At 34.5% G+C, this 20547-nt stretch overlaps 1 protein-coding gene across 1 annotated transcript in view; it reads left to right on the forward strand.

Annotated features, from left to right (window-relative positions):
• COL24A1 (collagen, type XXIV, alpha 1) overlaps positions 1-20547 on the forward strand; it is a 395043-nt gene that overhangs the window by 19317 nt on the left and 355179 nt on the right. Inside the window, exons 3-5 of the mRNA XM_011956095.1 lie at positions 6287-7656; positions 17143-17196; positions 19842-19895. Of these exons, the coding sequence (XP_011811485.1) occupies positions 6287-7656; positions 17143-17196; positions 19842-19895 (1478 nt within the window). The remainder of the gene's footprint in view (positions 1-6286; positions 7657-17142; positions 17197-19841; positions 19896-20547) is intronic.

Consider the following 20547-nt stretch of genomic DNA (forward strand, 5'->3'; position numbering starts at 1 on the left):
AGAAGCTGCCCAGGGGAAAGTATAATAAAGAAGCACAGATAATAGCTAAAATGGATCAGTGGGGACAGATCTCAGAAAATGCAAAAATCTGCTTACTGAGATGAAGGATTCATTCTGAAGCATATACCAGTGTGAGGGCATATGGAGAAGGAGAATGAAGGGTTGTACATAGAGCTGGCTGCAGAAGTCCTCCTGGACTAGATTTGGTTTAGAGAAGAAGGTGGGGCTAGAAGCCATTTAGAATGGAACTGGTAGTACCAGAGCAGAGCCTTTGGGTTTTGAGACTTGGAAGTCGCAGCCCATCCTCTTCTTCCACCAGCATCTTTCTATAAGTTGCTGGGCTAGGAATTAATGAGTAAAAGGAGTTGGCACAGCACAAGTAGAAATATACAATAAGGAAACATGTAAGGAAAAGCAGCAAAAATGAGAATGTACACACACACACAAAAGTTGCTATTAAACCGACAAATATTCTGACCAAATATGCCCCCCTTATCACCTATACAGAGAAAGATACTAAGGCAGAAATGAAAGAACTCAGGGAAAAGTAAAAGAAGGCAAGATATTAAAACAATATGAATTGTGAGCTTGTAGAAGTCAGTAAAGAAGTCATAGAAAAATTACCTCATAAATCTAGATGAAATTGGAAGGAGCACAAAGGGAAGTTATACTTTCTAGGAAACAGTAAAGAGAAATAAGAAAATCAAACAAACAAAAATGAATTTAAAGAACATAATAAAAAGGATTACAGAGAAATGACACATGTAGAAGACAACAATGATTCAACATATTCATAATAGGAATTTTTAAAGAAGAAAACCAAAACCATGAAATAGAACCAATATTCAAGGATACAATTCATTAAAAGTTTGCTGAAGTAAATAAAAAAAAAAGACTTGAATCTATGCAATGAATGGGCATACTAAGCACCTGAAAACATTTATCAAGAATGGTCAATATGGAGCCATATTCTAATAAAATTACTGCATTTCAAAGATAAAGAACAACTCTTTCGAGAATGTTGGTAAAAATACGGCATCACTTATAAGGAGAAAAATATTTAGCTGACTTCAGATTTAGAAGGACCACCTGAGAACCGTGAAAACTACAGCTGCAAGATATTCAAGGAAATAAAGTATCATGAAATAATTTTATATCCCACGAAATTTAAGGTACAAGTCTATAAAAAATCAATTCTGAAAAGTCCAACACTCGGGAAATGTTGTTCCCATAAACCCTTCTTGAGGAAACTAATAGAGGATAAACTTCAGCCAAAGAGAAGTGATTGGAGAAGCTACTACAAAAGTCCAGCTCTATTTGTCAAAAGAAAATGTGGGAAAAAGAAAAAATATAAATGCCATACAAATTAATAATGTAGGAATGGTACAATTACAGAAAAATAGTAGGAGAAGAGAGGAAGCATGTGGAGAGTAGATTAATTTTGCTGATTGCCGTATCTGAAGAAGCTAGGCATTAAATATTATACGGTTGGTAAATTAGATGAAAGAAATATAAGGATATTTAACAATGAAAAGATAAACACTAAGAAAGACACTCCTATTGACTAATATTAGAGGGTATGGGAAAGGGTTAAAGGGAGGAAAATAAAACATTGATCAAAGGAAAGAAGTAATAGATATGTCTAATGAAAGGACTAGGGACATTTTATACATTTAAAACCTTAAAGGAAACCCTTAGAATAAAAATACAAACCCTTCTAAATCTCAAAAGACATATACAAAGCAAAGCAAAGGAAACAAACTACATAGTGAAAGACTTCAAAAAATTAAAGTGGTGGCCGGGCGCGGTGGCTCAAGCCTGTAATCCCAGCACTTTGGGAGGCTGAGATGGGCAGATCACGAGGTCAGGAGATCGAGACCATCCTGGCTAACATGGTGAAACCCCGTCTCTACTAAAAAATACAAAAAACTAGCCGGGCGAGGTGGCGGGCGCCTGTAGTCCCAGCTCAGGAGGCTGAGGCAGGAGAATGGTGTGAACCCAGGAGGCAGAGCTTGCAGTGAGCTGAGATCCGGCCACTGCACTCCAGCCTGGGCGACAGAGCGAGACTCCGTCTCAAACAAAAACAAAAACAAAAACAAAAAAAAATTAAAGTGGTAAAACATAAAATAATACAACAGATTAAACAAACCATCATATTAGCAAATGTAGATAGATTTAGTTTATATATTCAAAGAAAAAATTCAGATTGGATCAAAAAACAAATACAAACCCTTTTCCTTTACCTAAAGCACAGTGTTTCAAAGTAGATGAAAACAAAAATAAAGGCAAAGGTGTATCAGACAAATGTAAACAAAAAGGAAGTCTATTGAGGGAAGCTTAGTCTTACCACCAGTTAAGGTAATGCCAAAAAAAAGACCCCAATAAACTGGACATAGAAGTTCTTTTTGTAATTCTGAAAGGTGCAGTACTCAATAAATATGTGAACTGTATGATTATCTGTGCATAAAAACCATGACATCAATATTCATAAAGCAAAGACCACAAGAGAGAAAAGACCAAATAGACACACTACTGGTAAGAGACTTTACCTCTCAGTTGATAGCAGATTAATTGTATAAAAATAAACAAGAATATAGAGGATATAAATTACATAAACAATGATGTACAACTAACTGGTATGTATTAAATTTTGTACCTTGAAACACCTTTCCAAGTGCTTATGAAATGTTATTGAAAATTGATCACTTATGAGGCTAATTGAGTTTTAAAAAAGAAAGTGCTGATTAGACACCATTATCTGATCATAATACTATTAAGTTAGATTTTAATAACAAAAATAAGAAAACAAAAAGACCTTTCCAACTGAAAATATAAAACTTTTTTCTTAAACCATTTGGGTCAAAGAGAAAATACAAATGAAAATACTTTCCAGAAAACAACAAAAATGCAAATGCTACATATCAAAATCTATGAGATGCAGCTAAAGCAGCACTCAGGAAAATGTATAGCTTAAATGCCTTCATTATCAAGGAAGAAAAGAAAAATAAAGAACTAATTACTCATCTTCAGAAATTAGAAAAAGAATAAAATTAAACAAAATAAAATGGGAAGAGATGATAAAGATAAATGCTAAAGTTAATGATATAGAAAACAAAAATAGTAGATAAACAAATCTGAGGGCTGTATAGATTTGAAATGACCAATAATGACATGGACTTAAGAATAAATAGAGCAAAATATTCAAAATTAGAAAAATGAGACAGAGGGCCACAGGCATAGGAAAACAAAAATAATTGTAAGAGATTATTATGTGAAGATTTCTGGGTAATACATATGAAAGCCTAGAGTAAATTTATTATTTCACAGAAAAAATGTAAGTTTCTAAAATTGTCTCAAGATGCAGTTGAAAATTAGAATAAATCAATTAACGTAGAAGAGATTACGAAAGTGGATGAAGCGCTATCAATGAAACAACCAACATTATCAATTTGGTTTAGAGGTGAGTTTTATTAACTTTTTGGGGAAAAATGTAATTTCAAAGGTTACTGGAATTGTTTTAGGCTATAGAAAATAATGAAATTTCAGTATTATTGTCTGATAAAGATAGGACAATAAGCAAAAAACACTGACCAGTCAACTCATAAATAATGATGCAGTGATTCTACATAAAATTATTAGTCAATAATCCAGTGAGGTATCAAGAGAATAATGTAAAACTATAAGATTTTATTTTAGGGATGCAATCATGGTTCAATAACAGGAAATTTATTCAGTAATAAGTGTTCAAACACATTTGATTTTTATAAAACAGCTATTTGTCATGAAAGCTCCACTAAAAATAGAATTGGAGGAAGCATACATATAAAGAAACATTGAAAACACATATATTATTTTTAAAGTTTTCAAATAATACTCTTCCCGATAATATTTCTGTATAATAGGATCAGAAACTTGAAGCACTAGATGGCAGGGGTTCTTGATAAATGCAAGGGGAGATGTTCCTGGGGCAGTGTGCAGCCCTTGATACACCACATGTATGATTCTTTTTTATATATATAGTTTATCTGGTATCTCAGAATTATAGCTTTCTGATACTTTATGATCATATATACTTTAAATTTAAGCATTGTGATTTCCACAGAAGCAGTGTTCCTCCCATAGTTTACTTCTCAGATTGAGCTAGGCATACCCTTAGAGTTAGGTAACCCTGGGTGAGGATATCCAATGTCACAGACTAACATAGCTAGTTTCAGCACTGTAAATTTTCACTGAAGATTGAGGATTAGTACAATTAGCTGATTTAGCTCTTAAGTAATTTATATTGTATATTGAAACAACCAGCCATATTATGGATTAAAGTTTACATTTTGCATGAATTATGATGATAAAACATAAGAAGTCAAAGGTTTTTTTTGGTGATTATATGGGGACTCTTTGAAATATTTCCCTAAATTCCTGGAGGTGCATATAATTCTACACTGGTGTTAGGAATATTTTGGTGGAAAAGTTTGAGACACTCTGTCATACAATATCATAGATATAAATATTTCTATCCTTTAAAACTGTCATGAAATTACAACTATTTTATTGATAAAATGATGGTTGTTCTAACCTTAAAACACTTTAGTGTTTTGCGAAGATCTCTGTTAGAAAACATTTAAATTGCATTGCTAGATTACACAGGAATGGCATTCAGTAATTTCATTGTTGTACACAGTTGTGAGATTTGGGAACTGAGATTCTCCCTTATCTTTTGTTATTTGTAATAAGCATGCATTATCAAATATCTACTAATTTCCTACAGAAGGAAAAAGTAAGGTGATGCCAAATGTTCCTGGCTAATCTTCAAAAACTTTTATTTTTTTCACTTATCAAAATTCTCTAACATTTCTGATTGGAGATGATTATATTTATGCAAAGATACAGATGGGAAATTTATAACCCAAAGAATAATAAAGATCATACAGCTGACTCTGCCATTCTGTATTTTAAAGACAGAATTTGTCATTCTTTATAAGTGATATTTAAATTTATATCACTCCAGAGGTGAATATGAGCCCTGGTCAGATTGCTGTGGGGCAAATTCATTCATTCAGAAATTACAGGACTGTTTGCAAGGCAGGTGCTGAAGAGATCTAATAATGAATCAGACAGATCCAGTTTTCCAGAAGCTTTTAATTGGGTAAAGGAGACAAACAATATACTATTGGTAATATTACAATGAATAATAAATCAGATGAATCCATAATTATATCAAATCCATATTATGTAAAATGCATATTCAATAATAGATATTGAAAGAGTCTAAAAGTTGGATAAAAGTTACTCTGGAGGACTGGAAAAAAGTGGAAGAAAGAGAAGCTTGGAAGGAACAGAAAAAGCAGAGTGATTGCCAATAAAATGCATTTAAATTCTTTTATCTAGGAATTATCAAAGGACTTTGGTAACCAGAGTACTTTAAGTGTAGCACACACTTAAGATAATAGGCATTGGGAAAGCTTCCATGCAACTTGCAAATTCCCAGAAGGTTAGAAGGAAAAAACAGCCTGAAAAATTATACTTTAAGGGATTTTGTGACTCTAATTTATAAAATGCTTTCCAAACCACAATTATCTTTGGAAGTATGACTCCAGTTTCACTTTAACATAGATGTCATTAAATTTTAAGTTCTAAATTAAAGAACCAAATGGCATCTGGGAATCTTTCAACATGTATATTCATTGAAGTAACAAATAAGAATCCTAGTCAAATGGAAAACAAGAGAGCTAAACTAATTAAATTTTGGAGGCCAGGTGTGGTGGTAATCCCTGTATTCCCAGTGCTGTGGGAGGATTGCTTTAGCCTAGGAGTTCAAGACTATCCTGGGCAATAGAGCAAAACTCTGTCTCTATGAAAAATACAAAAATTAGCCAGGTATGATGGCATGCCCTTGTAGTGCCAGCTACTTGGGAAGCTGAGGTGGGAGGATCCCTTGAACCCCGGAGTTCAAGGCTGCAGTGAGCTATAATCATGCTGCTGCACTCCAGCCTGAGTAACAGATGGAAACCCTGTCTCCAAAATAATAAATAACTAATAATAAATAAGTTTTGCGTTTAGAGATTGGTGTGTGTGTAGGGGGAGGAGCATGTACTTTGTTCAAATTATTGAGTATGTCTTATTCTCCTCCTCCCTATTTCTCATTACCCGTAATTAGTTATTGATAGAACATGGTTATTGTAGAAATTACTGTTGCTACAACGAAGATTTCCTCATATTCAAACATTTATGTGAACACATGAATGCAAAAAAGTAAGATTCTTTCTCTCTCTCTTTTTTAAATTTCCAGGCATAGATATTCTTCATCAACTAGGCCTTGGAGGCAAAGATGTAAGACACTCATCATCAGCGACTGCTGTACCAGCATCATCTACACCATTACCTCAGGGGGTCCATTTAACAGAATCAGGCATCATTTTAAAAAATGATGCTTATATTGAGACACCTTTCATGAAAATTTTACCAGTCAACTTAGGGCAGCCGTTTACAATAATAACTGGGTTACAGTCACATCGGGTGAACAATGCATTTCTCTTCAGCATTAGAAATAAAAATAGACTGCAATTAGGAGTGCAATTACTACCTAAAAAATTAGTAGTACACATTAGAGGAAAGCAGGCTGTAGTTTTCAACTACAGTGTTCATGATGAGCAATGGCATTTATTTGCCATTACTATTAGAAACCAAAGTGTCTCAATGTTTGTTGAGTGTGGAAAGAAATATTTTAGCACAGAGACTATTTCAGAAGTTCAGACCTTTGATTCTAATAGTGTGTTTACTTTAGGAAGTATGAATAATAATTCTGTCCATTTTGAAGGAATAGTATGTCAGTTAGATATTATTCCTTCTGCAGAAGCATCTGCAGACTACTGCAGATATGTGAAACAGCAGTGTCGCCAAGCAGACAAATACCAACCTGAAACAAGCCTTCCTCATACAACTCTCATACCAACTAAGATACTGGAACACTCTCCCCCGCCCAAACGATTTGCTGAAAAAGTACTGTCAGAGGATACATTTACTGAAGGCAGAAGTATTCCAAATATCATAAATAATGATTCTGAAACATTGTATAAAAGACGAGAACACCAGATATCAAGATCTCAGTTATCTTCTCTTCAGTCAGGAAATGTCTCTGCTGTGGATCTCACAAACCATGGGATTCAGGCCAAACAAATGATCACTGAGGAAGATACTCAGACAAATTTAAGCCTGTCAGTGACCCCTCATGGCATCAGTGAGGCAGGAATGAATACCAAAGAGAAATTTAGTTCTCTCCTAAACGTATCTGACAATATCACACAACATGATGATAGACTAACTGGTCTGTCACTGTTTAAGAAGATGCCATCTATTCTTCCACAGATAACACAAGATACAATTACTAATCTCAAGAAGGCTATCACAGCAAATCTACATACTAATGAACTCATGGAAATGCAACCGATTTTAAACACAAGCTTGTACAGAGTGTCAAATGAACCGTCTGTGGATAATCACCTTGATCTAAGGAAAGAAGGTGAATTTTATCCTGATGCTACTTATCCCATCGAAAATAGCTATGAAACTGAGCTTTATGATTATTATTATTATGAGGATCTAAATACAATGCTCGAAATGGAGTATCTGAGAGGGCCAAAAGGAGACACTGGACCTCCCGTAAGTTTGTTTTGTTTTGTTTTGTTTAGTATCTCTTAATACGCTAACTTACATTTTAAATTCTCTTTAAAATACATTTTAAATTCTCTTTAAAATGCATTTTAAAGAGAGTTCTCTGGACCAAACAATACATAACAGATAAAATCTGTCACAGAAATGCATTCTGGCATGGTAATTGAATTTTTGGTTGCTGTAACACATCTGCCAGAATGTAACCCTGGCTCAAATATTGTGCTTCTGTTCTTCAATTGGTAGGCTAAAAGGTTACTTCATTCTGGTTAAGTAGTGGGCAAACTATTTGTTTTTCTTGTTCAGTTGAAATTCAATCAGTAATTCAACTGCTAAATATAGATAATATATTTGTATTTTCAAAATCGCAGGAGAATGCATAGTCATGTTAAGAGAAGGATATAAAAATATGGTAGATTAAAGAAAAATACATTAAATACGCCTATTAAATATTATTACAGCAAAATAGCATCAAATGGATTAAAATAGGGTGTAAAACTTACTTTAGATAGAGATTATTGTGTAGTGAATCATTGATTGTCCTTAGTGATATGGTCAATTTATATTTATGGGTTAATTAAAGCTCCCCTTGCCTAACACAAAGAGAACCAGTTATCAGTCAATTCAATGGGGGGCGGGGATAAAAAAAAAAAAAAAACGAAGGCACTTGTTTATATCATATAAACAAAACTGTGAGATAATAGACTGAATTTTTCAGCCCTGAATTTCTTTTGTTGTATAGGTGGGAATTAGAGATCAACATTTAAAAATTTCTAAAATCATTTAAAAACCACTCAAAGCCATTTAAAATCACAGTGTTGGAAATATTGTTTTTACACTTCATATTTGTATAATTTACCTTTATGTCTTTAGAAGCTGTTTTTTTCAAAATTTCAAGTAGACTAAAATATATCTTAAAGTATTTATTTAATGAAAATAAAATTTGAGTCTTTGGCTTAGCTCTAGAAATCATAGAATGGGAGAAGGTGAAGTCACTCTTTTAGCTTGTGTTTCCTTCATGGTTATTCCTAAAAGTGATTTGATAGGTGTTGAGCCACTCTTGCTAGAGTAAATGTTTGAGGTTTAAAAATAAAATATGAAGAATATACTATTATAGAGAAATAAACTCTTCAACTATGGCAATTACCAACATATTGGTCATAAAATTGAATCACTGGACATGTCATATTAAGCAAATAGTTATGGAAGTAATTTATTTTCTTCAGAAAAAGTCAGTCTGATCAGATGAGCGTCAATCTCTTCTGTAAATTCAAAAATAGTCATTCAATATTGGCAGGTGAAACTAATATTCAGCAGATATTTACTTAGTCTCTGCTATATGCAAGGCAGGAACACAAAGTATGTATAACCCAGTAATTGCTCAGAAAAAGCTTGTATTTCATAATGAAGATATTTATAACTATTAAATATATCTTGTGATAAAGTAGGATAAATGTTGCAGAGAGATGCAAAGTAAGTGTATGGGCTAGAGATGTTCAAAGGTCAAAAAAAGTAGTATTTTTTTGATGGAGTCTCTATGAAAAGTCACTTAAAGCTGAGCTGTTCAGAATAAGATCTTGTGGACAAAGTTGGTTATGACCTAAGTTCTAAGACTGGGTAAGATTTTGATAGGTGAGAGGAGTAGGTGAGTTTTTTTATAACAGCATAATAGCTATCATTTATTGAGTACCTTGTGGAAGATGCTCTACCAGTCTCTTTGCATATATTATCTTAAAAGAACTTTTTACAGTTAGTAGTGTTATCCTCATTTTTCAGGTGAAGAAACTGAAGCCCAAAGAGTTAATTTACTTGCCCACAATGACATTGTTGGTAAATGATAGAGCCAGGATTTGAATCCATGTTTTCTTCCTCTAAAGCAGACAAATAAAGATCCAAGCTTGATTGTGTCAGGTTGTGGACATTCTTAACTATCAAATGATCATTCTAACTTTATCTTGTTCTCAAAGGGGAATTTTGTAGGTTTCTAAGCAGAGATATTAATCAGAAAGTCGGTCTGGTAACAGTTCCCAGGATAGGAAGTTTCTGTTACCATCTTGGTGTTAAAGGACTAGAACGTTATCTAGATTGGCAGCAGTGAAAATGCAAAGGAAAAGTCAGATTCAAGAGATTTTGAAGGAAGATTTGGTAGAACTAGAAAATTAACGGGACCTAGGGAACAAGCAAAAAGGAAAAGAATAAAAGATGACTATCAAATGTTAAGCCTGCAGGTTGAGAGCATGGTGATATCATTATTAAAAACTGTAATTAAGAGGGAAAGTCAATTTTAGGAGAGAAAAATGAAACATTTAAAGAACTGTTGGTAATTCAGCTGTTAGAAGAGTTGAAGAAGCTGAAGTAAAGAAGAGATATCGAGGCTGGGGATATAGATTTGGGATTATTCCTATTGATATTATAGTTGAAACTCTAGAGTTGGATAGATTTTCAAAGAGAGGAATGTGGCATAGGGTCACCAGTTAAATCAGGGGGATGTTTGCTTTTTGGTTATAGAAAGAAAAAGCAGAAATGTGATGAGAAGTCAGAGAGACAGGAGAAAAGAACAGTGATATCAAAATATAAAAGAAGCAATATCAAAAAGCCAAAGAAGAGACTTTTGAGAAGGAATTGATCAGCGGGGCCAAAAGAGAATGAGGACTGAGAAAAAAGGGGTAATCTGTTGTATATCTTGGTGAAAAAGTCATTGTTGAACTTTGAGAATCCTAACTTCAGCGCAGTGTAGAAGACTAAAGGTAGATTTTAGAGAGCTAATGAGAGACTGAATGGTGATAAAATAATGAACTCGTAGGAATTGTTTTACTGCTTCTTGAAGTAGATGTGACTCAAAAGCCTGAAGCCAGCCTGGTTTTTCCTACTTTTGGGTGACAATTTTTTCCTGCCTATATACCCATGCAGTTCTGTATCTTTGAAGTTCTTTAAACCTATTAGGTTCTGAATCAGGTTTTTTGGGGAATACTCTTTTGATCTGAAGATTATTTTTCATTATAGAAAGACTTCCCCTTTTAATAACCAAATATTGCTTGGTTCCATTTTTCTAAATTCTTTGGGCATACAAGCTTGCATATGTCAAATGTCATCTGTGATGATGAATGGTATTTATTATCTTCTCTACAACTGTATCATCATGATTACTCTTTTCCATTTCATTTTGTGCGAACTCATTTATTCTATATATTCCTATCCCTTCATTGATTTTTAAATTCTATTTAATCAGTTTTTATTGCTCTGACATGGCTTTCATCAAAGAGTTTCTTTTTTTCTCTTTCATTTTTTTTTAATCTTTCACATTTTTAAAAATCTTTCACAACTCTTCTTTGAGCTTTATTTTTGAAGATTAATGTCATGTTGACATTCTTTGAATATGTAGTGAACTACGTAGCTGAACTCTTTATCTGTTGTATGAAGTAATTCCTCTTCTGGTAAATAATATTCTTTTTTTTCACATTAACAATTATTCTCTTTATTATATGCTAATAAAAAGGATGCTGTTAGTGAATTAATGTTAAAACAATATTCATGTTAAAAGAATGGTACTAAGTAGAATTTTTTTATTGTACTTTAACTTCTACGGTACATGTGCACAATGTGCAGGTTTGTTACATATGTATACATGTGCCATGTTGGTTTGCTGCACCCATTAACTCGTCATTTACATTATGTATTTCTCCTAATGCTATCCCTCCCCTCTACCCCCACCGCACAACAGTCCCTGGTGTGTGATGTTCCCCACCCTATGTCCAAGTGTTCTCATTCTTCAATTCCCACCTATGAGTGAGAACATGCGGTGTTTGGTTGTCTGTCCTTGTGATAGTTTGCTCAGAATGATGGTTTCCAGCTTCATCCATGTCACTACAAAGGACATGAACTCATCCTTTTTTATGGCTGTATAGTATTCCATGGTGTGTATGTGCCACATTTTCTTAATCCAGTCTATCATAGATGAACATTTGGGTTGGTTCCAAGTCTTTGCTATTGTGAATAGTGCCACAATAAACATGCGTGTGCATGTGTCTTTATAGTAGCATGATTTATAATCCTTTGGGTATATACCCAGTAGTGGGATGACTGGGTCAAATGGGATTTCTAGTTCTAGATCCTTGAGGAATCACCACACTGTCTTCCACAATGGTTGAACTAGTTTACAGTCCCACCAACAGTGTAAGGGCGTTCCTATTTCTCCATATCTTCACCAGCATCTGTTGTTCCCTGACTTTTTAGTGATCACCATTCTAACTGGTGTGAGATGGTATCTCATTGTGGTTTTGATTTGCATTTCTCTGATGACCAGTGATGATGAGTATTTTTTCATGTGTCTGTTGGCTGCGTAAATGTATTCTTTTCAGAAGTGTCTGTTCATCTCCTTTGCCTACTTTTTGATGGGGTTGTTTGATTTTTCTTGTAAATTTGTTTAAGTTCTTTGTAGAATCTGGATATTAGCCCTTTGTCAGATAGGTAGATTGCAAAAATTTTCTTCCATTCTGTAGGTTGCCTGTTCACTCTGATGGTAGTTTCTTTTGCTGCTGTGCAGAGGCTCTTTAGTTTAATTAGATCCCATTTGTCTATTTTGGCTTTTGTTGTGGTTGCTTTTGGTGTTTAAGTCATGAAGTCATAGGCCCATGCCTATGTCCTGAATGGTATTGCCTAGGTTTTCTTCTAGGGTTTTTATGGTTTTAGGTCTAACATTTAAGTCTTTAATCCATCTTGAATTAATTTTTGTATAAGATGTAAGGAAGGGATCCAGTTTCAGCTTTCTACATATGGCAAGCCAGTTTTCCCCTCACCATTTATTAAATAGGGAATCCTTTCCCCATTTCTTGTTCTTGTCAGATTTGTCAAAGATCAGATGGTTGTAGATGTATGGTGTTATTTCTGAGGCCTCTGTTCTGTTCCATTGGTCTATATATCTGTTTTGGTACGAGTACCATGCTGTTTTGGTTACTGTAGCCTTGCAGTTTGAAGTCAGGTAGCATGAGGCCTCCAGCTTTGTTCTTTAAATTTATTTTCCTGTCCTCTCACTTTTCCCTTCCTCCCAGCATCTATTTATAAATCCTCTACTGATTGCTCTCTGATTATTATTCATTTTTAAAATAAAGGTAACTCTATCTGGGTGACTTGTTTCAGAATGGTATAGGGAGAGGCATAGGAAAGTAAGGTGGAATGGTACACAGACTCAAATTTAGATTGCTGCCTGAAACACCATCTTACCATATTTGTTGTATCTTCTACCCAGAGGCATGTGTCCTCTCATGTTCACACACAATTTGTTGTGAAGCCTTTTGTATCACAGGCTCTCTCAGAAGTGATAGGGTGATTTGTGTTCTTCTTGTCTTTTGTCCCCTCTCACCAGAGAGAGTTCTGGTTGTGGATCATAAAAGTAGTATTTTCTTCTTCAGCTCCACCTTTTCTACTCTTGGCTCTTTGAAGTTGGGTTTTTACTGGGTCATGAATCATGTTTCCTGTGGCCCATTCCCTTAAACCTTATCATAATCAAAAAATTGTTGAAGTGGATTTTGTAGACGAATATGTATCCAAGGTTTGAGGTCTGAGGAGGTTTTTGGTTTTGGTTATCTCTCAACACCTTCGCTCCAAAGTTCCTCAGTATTGAGCAGATAATCTTCACATTTTGTGGTTTGTGGTTATGATCCTTTCCTTGTTTCAGAGGAGAGGATGTTTTCTTCTTTTCGTGCTTCTTGTTGTTTATAGCTGATTTTGAGGGAGGGAGAGTAGTCTGAAAAATCTTCTCACTCTGACATCTTTTACCAAAATTCTCTAGTGATCTTTTACAAACATGAATCAGATAACATTATTTATCAGCTTAAATCCTTCAGTGGAAGAAGGTTATAGCACTTAAACTCAAACTCTGTATCCTGACCTGTGCAGGTATGTGATATGGCCCCTGCTTAACTCTACAACTGCCTCTTGCCCCACTTTTCCCCTTACTTTATTAGTTTTTCTTTTTTAATTCCTCAAAATGATTGTGTCTTTTATTTGTTTTGTTTTGTTTTGTTTTACTCATGCCCTCATTCATTTATTCCTATCTTCTGGAATTTTATTTTCTTCTCTTTTCTAGCTCCTATTAATCTTTTAGGTCTAACTAAATACTTCTTCAGAAAAGCCTTCTTTGACATCACAATAAAAATTAGGTCCACTACGTTAACCTCTTCCTTGGTTGCCTTTTCTTTTCCTCCATATCACTAAGTAAAATTTGTAATTGCATGTTTATCTGTTAATGTATGTGTTTTTTTCTAGACTGCAAACTCCAGGAGGGCTTGATGCTTTATAATATTTATTGAGTGAGTGAATGAATAAATTCACAAAGGAATGTAAGATGCAGGATTTCCAATGTTAACTGGCCAGGGGTTATTATCTTTTAGAAGTATTGGTCTATCAAATAGATTTACCTTAATGTATATATTACCCTCATAATAATAATATCTAACATTTACTCAGTGATTGCTGTGCCTTATGCATACCTTAAAAAATTAATTAGGCCAGGCACAGTGGCTCACACCTGTAATCCCAACACTTTGGGAGGCCGATGTGGGGGGATCACGACGTCAGGAGTTTGAGACCAGCCTGACCAACATGGTGAAACCCCGTCTCTACTAAAAATACAAAAAAATTAGCTGGGCATGGTGGCACGCACCTGTAATCCCAGCTACTCAGGAGGCTGAGGCAGGAGAATTGCTTGAACCCAACAAGGGGAGATTGCAGTAAGCCGAGATCATGCCAGTGTACTCCAGTCTGGGTGACAGAGCGAGACTCCGTTTCAAAAAAAAAAAAAGAGGTTAATTAGACTACAGTTTACTGGTTAACTACTATCACTGCCAGGCACAGTGACAGGTATTTTATATACAACAGCTTTAATACTCACAATAACCCTGAAAGGTAAATTTCTATCATCAATATTTTAGAGATGAGGAAACTAAGGCTTAGAAAGAGTAACTGACTAATCCAAGGTTATTCAGCAAGTAAAGGATTAAGGCATGATTTGAATCTACGTTGTATGATTGCAAAACCATTGCTCTTTAAATCGAATTGTACTTTCTCTTAATAACAAATAATCTGAAAGTTAAAGTGCCTTTCTTAGTACCTAACCTTATTTATAGAAAGTAATTTATTCTCCTCAAAAATGTCATGCTATAAAAATTATCTTTCTTTTCTGGTATCTAGAAAATGTCTATTAATAATATGTTGTCAAAGATTTTGAATCTGCAAAATTATGAAGACATGAGAATTGATTTTAATTTAGTGCTTATTAAACAATTCAAATATTTAAATCATGACATAAAATATACCTTCTTTCCCCCCCCAGTATCTAATGTTAATTGCATCTTAGTTAGTTCAGGCTTCTATAACAAAATTCCATAAACTAGGAGGCTTATACACTATAGAAATTTATTTCTCACAGTCTGGAAGCTGGGAAGTTGAAGATGAAGGTGCCGGCAGATTTGGTAGTTGGTCAGGGCCTGATTTCTGGTTTATAGACAGCACCTTCGTGCTGTGTCCTTACATGGTGGAAGAGGAAAATGAACTAACTCCCTTATGCCTCTCTTATAGGACACTAATCCCTGACCCATCACCTCCCAAAGTCCCCATCTCCTACTACCATCACTTTGTTTAGGATTTCAACACATGAATTTTGGGGAGACACAAATGCAAGTCATAGCAAACTGCCTTTCCGATGTGAATGGAATAGTGTTTTCTTTTGTCACAAATAGTGTGACAGGGCACTAAACCAAACTAGACATTTTTAAAGAAAACTTTCCATTTTCTTTTTCATTTTAGTTGCAATTTCTCCTACTGGCTCTTATATTTTGGGGAATCAAATTCAAATCAACAGCTGCTAACTTTTTGATTATAACAACAGGACCAGAATTAACTTGAAAAGAAAGTCAATTTTTCTTGACAATGAGTGAAAATCAAGATTTGATGGAAGCTAGTGGTATGATAATGGCTGCTAAAATATTTGAACAGCTGAGGAAGGAGAATGCCCTCAGTTAGGGGCTGAATAGAATAGCATTTCTCTCTCAATATTAGAAAATACATGAAAAGTTTTATAAATTTAGGGGGTAAGAGAACTAAAGGAAACTAAAGGAAAAACATGGACAGTCTGAAATATATAATGAATATCAGAAAACTGCAAATAACTCTAATAAAAGAGAAAGTTTCAAGGAGTAGTTCATATCAAAAAAAATGAGATGAGAAATATGTAAAATAACTGTTATTTTTTCAACGTAACTTACTCATTTCCCTCTGTGTTTTTGAATTGGAATGATCCTTTCCTATCAATCCATTTTCCCTCTCCTCCTTTGAAACTCAGTGTACATTTTAGGTGTACCTGGTCATGCTGCAGTTTAAACTGTATGAAATTATGAAATTGTAGGTTAAAAAACTGTCACGTAGTGGCAAGTACATATGATTTAACCTGGATTCATCTCTTTATTTTATGTACAATCAGCATAGATATATAAACATTTTACAATGAAGAAAAATAAAGCACATAGGTCACAGTTCTTGTTACTGGTGAGGCTAGTATTTTAACCCTGATGTGTCGAATTTGGCAGCGTGTACTATTTTTACTGCAATAATGAATGAAGATTTGTTGAATGGAGTATTATATGCTCTATAGACGCCAAGAACAATGCCATATCTCAGAGTGCTCAGTAACAATTGAATGAATGAACAGATGAATGAATGAATATGTGTTCAACCATATCACAAATGAGCATTTATTCTTCCACAGTTGATTGTTAAAGTAAGTAAAGAAGACAACATAAAACATTATATGGAGAAGTAAAGAAGTAGTGTCCTATTTCTTATTTGATATATTTAAAAATTAACATTTAAATAACTCAGAACACTTTAACAATTGATCAGTTTTTGCTTTCTTAGTTTGTTTTATAAATCATTTAACTCTATTAGTGACTTCCTAGTGTGCTGCAATTGGTATAAGTCAGATTTATTAATGGGTATACAAGAAGGATTTCATTATAACAGTTTAACACATTACACAGATCCTTGGTATAATTCTTTTAAAAGAACATAAAATGGCCAGTGCTTTCATTTTTCAAAGCAAATCTTCAATTGAGTTTGAAAAAACCTTGTAGTTGCTGGTCTCCAAACCATAAATTGAATTCCTCCTTCCGCAGTGAAAGTAAATTTAGGTAAAAAATTACCCACAAAACTACTAGTTGTGGTCCCTTTAAAAACCAGATACAGTGGCTGTAACCATAAGTCATAGACTTCCTGCTGCCATTTCTGACCCGATTAAAGAGGACACTTGAGTTTCAATTCAACCCTGCCGATTAGGGTAAGGGGGTTCATGTTACTTAAAAATCATCATCAGCTGGGAACTGGGAACTGAGAAAGAGTTGTCTTTGGGTGGATATCTTATTAAGACCTGTAAGAAAAAAAAAGCGTCTACTATCATGCCTAATGTCTTGGCATTTGTTTTCCAAGGGTCCACCTGGTCCAGCAGGTATCCCAGGTCCGTCAGGGAAGAGAGGTCCACGGGTAAGTAGATGGGCTACATTTCCTGCTGGCAGTGAGAATTTTTAACTTTCTAATATGTTTTTTCTAGTATTGTACAGTATGTACTTCCTTTGGAAACCTGCCTGGATCTTCAAACTTAGTCCTACCTTAGCCAATTCAAGAGAAGTTTAAGAACACATGTAGCCTAGTTTATTTTGAGTGTAAACACACAGCCAAAGCATTCTCTGTGAACATGTCCAACAAAGATGATCAAATTTGTAAATTAGTGGCTGTTCTGGTGCTACTTGTAACATTATTCTTACTTATAAAGTGATCGCAGTAGTCTAAGGTGAGGTTCATTTGTTTGGGGAAATGAAGAGGAGTGGGCTGCCTTAAAACAGTACATTCCTGGATTACATAGTGGAAAATTCTGAAGCTATTGACTAGAAAATAACTGCCCCGAGGGAAAAAGCTGCATTAAAGATCAGCAGTAGTTTTTCACATTACACAGGCCCAACAAAAGACTTATTGCTGTGTTAAAATTAGTTTCTTTCAAACCTAAAAAAAGTATGGATATTTTACTACAAAACGCCTTTGTTCAATAAGTTAGAAAAAGAATTGTATGACAAATGCAAATACCTTTTATATAATCCACTTTGTTTTTATTCTGATTTTTATTTAACATACAAAGACTATAAAGAAAAAATTACTCTAAAATATTACTTTAAGTTGTCCATAGTCCCATCAAACTCTTGTCCATTTGAGGCCTAAGATGAATTCTCACTGGGCTCTGGCTGTTTTGCATTAAAACAAATTCTCTGTAGTTGATGACCTATCACATTTCTCATGTAGCCCTTCCTAAATCTTGCTCATTCTCCTCTAGCCCATGAACCATTCCCATCCTCCTACCTCTCTGTGAGAATCTGGATCCTGCTTTTCTGAGAAACTGGGCCCATTTTCATACTAATTCTATTCCCTATCCACTGCTAAGGTTGTTCTCTCAACAGCATGAACTTCAGGTTCAGAATCTCCATCTGTTCTCATAATATAGCAGTTTCCTTCCATATTTTATTTTTTATCTTCCATTTATTTGTCCAATTCTCATTCCCTTAAGGAAGAAAGAGTGTTTTTCTCAAGGCGAATTATTTTACTTGTGTTCCTAATTTCACCTTATTTAACTTAAAATTTGCAGCTTCACATATTTTCTCCCTGTAAATTTTATATTATTTGGCAGCAACCAACTAGTTAACCCTCTTTTATAAATCCCAAACTTTCATTGATATTAATTTTTCCTAAAGCTATTGTTTTGGCTCACTGTTGTTTGTATTACTGAGCTTTGTGAAATAATAATTTATATCCATTGTCCTTACTTTTACATCAGCAACTTATTCATTAATCCCCATAAATGTTTTACATATACTTTATTAAAATGTACTTTTTGAAGGCTACCAATAACGTAAGTCATAACATCTAACCATTTTTTGTGTGTGTGTGTGTGAGACAGGGTCTCACTCTGTCACCCAGGCTGGAGCGCAGTGATGGGTATCATAGCTCACTGCAGCCTTGATCTCCAGGGCTCAAGCCATCTTCTCACCTCAGCTTTCTGAGTAGCTGGGACTACAGGTGCGGGCCACTATGCCTGGCAAACTTTTTTGATTTTTGGTAGTGATGAAGTCTTGCTGTGTTGCCCTGGCTGGTCTCTCCTGAGCTCAAGTAATGCTCCCACCTTGGCCTCTCAAAGTGCTAGATGTGAGCCACCACACCCAGCCAAAATTTAATCTTTTTTCTTTAGTTTTCATCTTGCTAGTCGTATTTTCAATATTTGCATTGCTGACATCTCTGCCTTTCTGAAGCATTCTGCTCTATTAATTCAGAATTGAAGAGACAAATAATTATTAACTATATGTTATGTGTTAAGAGGGAGGTATGACTGAAGAGCACAGAAGTAGGGTGCAAAATTGAAGTAAGTATAGAGAGCCTGGAGACATAGAAGCCTTTCTTGGAGAGGGTGACCTGTTCCTCTACTTACAGGTTGTATGAGCTGAGTTTTAAATGGGAGTAAAAATAATAACCTTGCAGGATTGTTATAAGGATTAGTAACGAGAGGCACAAAACATTAACAGTTCCTAGCATATAGTAGGTACTCAGAAATGGAATCAAGTTTTGAATTCAGATTATATAATTTATCAGTGATGCAAAATCAAATTGCTAAATATTAATCGAGTGTAGCCATTCAATGTGTTAAGTACTACACTACTAATATTTTTAAGAGTCTCTTTTCAAAGAATTTATAATCCTGGGCCTAAATAGAACATGTCATAAGGTAGTTAGAACAGCAATAAAGTATTTAAGCAACAGATTAGAACAGTATAAGAAATGTCCCGTGGCAATATACAATTGCTTGGCAAATGAATTTTATATGAAGAAATTTCTATAGAAGTTAGTAGGAAAAAGATATTGCTTCATGTTCTTGTGACTAGGATTTAAAAATGTGTTGACATCTGAAGAATAATTTGGGTAGGTATAGGGGATGAGCTAAAGGAAATAGGTCTTTAAGGTATATATAATAACATAAGCAAAAACTCAAATGTAGAAAGGGATAACACATGTTGACAGGAAAGTAAGCAATTGTACTTTGTTCCCTTCCAATATGTTCCAAGAATAATGACTTTTTTCACTACTTGCAGGGCATACCAGGGCCACATGGAAATCCTGGGTTACCTGGATTACCTGGTCCAAAGGTAAGTGACTACTAATGAGTATCATATGATTTTCCTGACATTAAAAAGAAGATCCCTAACATTTAAGGCCAGTCTTGATACATCAAGGATCTCTGTCATCTCCAGAGCATGATTCTTCAACATGATTGTCTTAGCCTGGCAGAGAGCTAGGTTCCTCTGAAAGCCCACCATACTTGGATTTATATTCTTAGTAGTAAAATCAGGTATAGGCCTGCTTAGTATTCCAAAATCATTATTGTCAAAAATATGATGGCAATGTATGGAAACCTCTGAAATATAAGATTATGATTTGTGTAATTTACCTTACTCAAAGGTCATTTTAATTTGTAAATAAACACCAAGGAAATAAAATATTATTTACCTGCTCCACACTTCCCTAATTATTTTTACCTGAAAAAAACTGAGGATGTTTAAAGAATGATTAAATGTTTATGCAAATATCTAACCTGAAAATCTATATATATGAGTGTACATAGTTGTATGATAGTCATATGATAGATGATTGTGTGATAAATAGTAGTAAGAACATAGAAAAATGTATGGAAGAATACAGGAACACAGGTTGATTACCTTGTGAGAAAGTATGAGAATGGAGATATCACTAAATATAAATATAAAATATTTAATGATATATCCATTCCCATATTTCCTC

Source organism: Colobus angolensis, unplaced genomic scaffold (assembly GCF_000951035.1).
Source record: "Colobus angolensis palliatus isolate OR3802 unplaced genomic scaffold, Cang.pa_1.0 Scaffold41, whole genome shotgun sequence".
Classification (NCBI taxonomy): Eukaryota; Metazoa; Chordata; class Mammalia; order Primates; family Cercopithecidae; genus Colobus; species Colobus angolensis.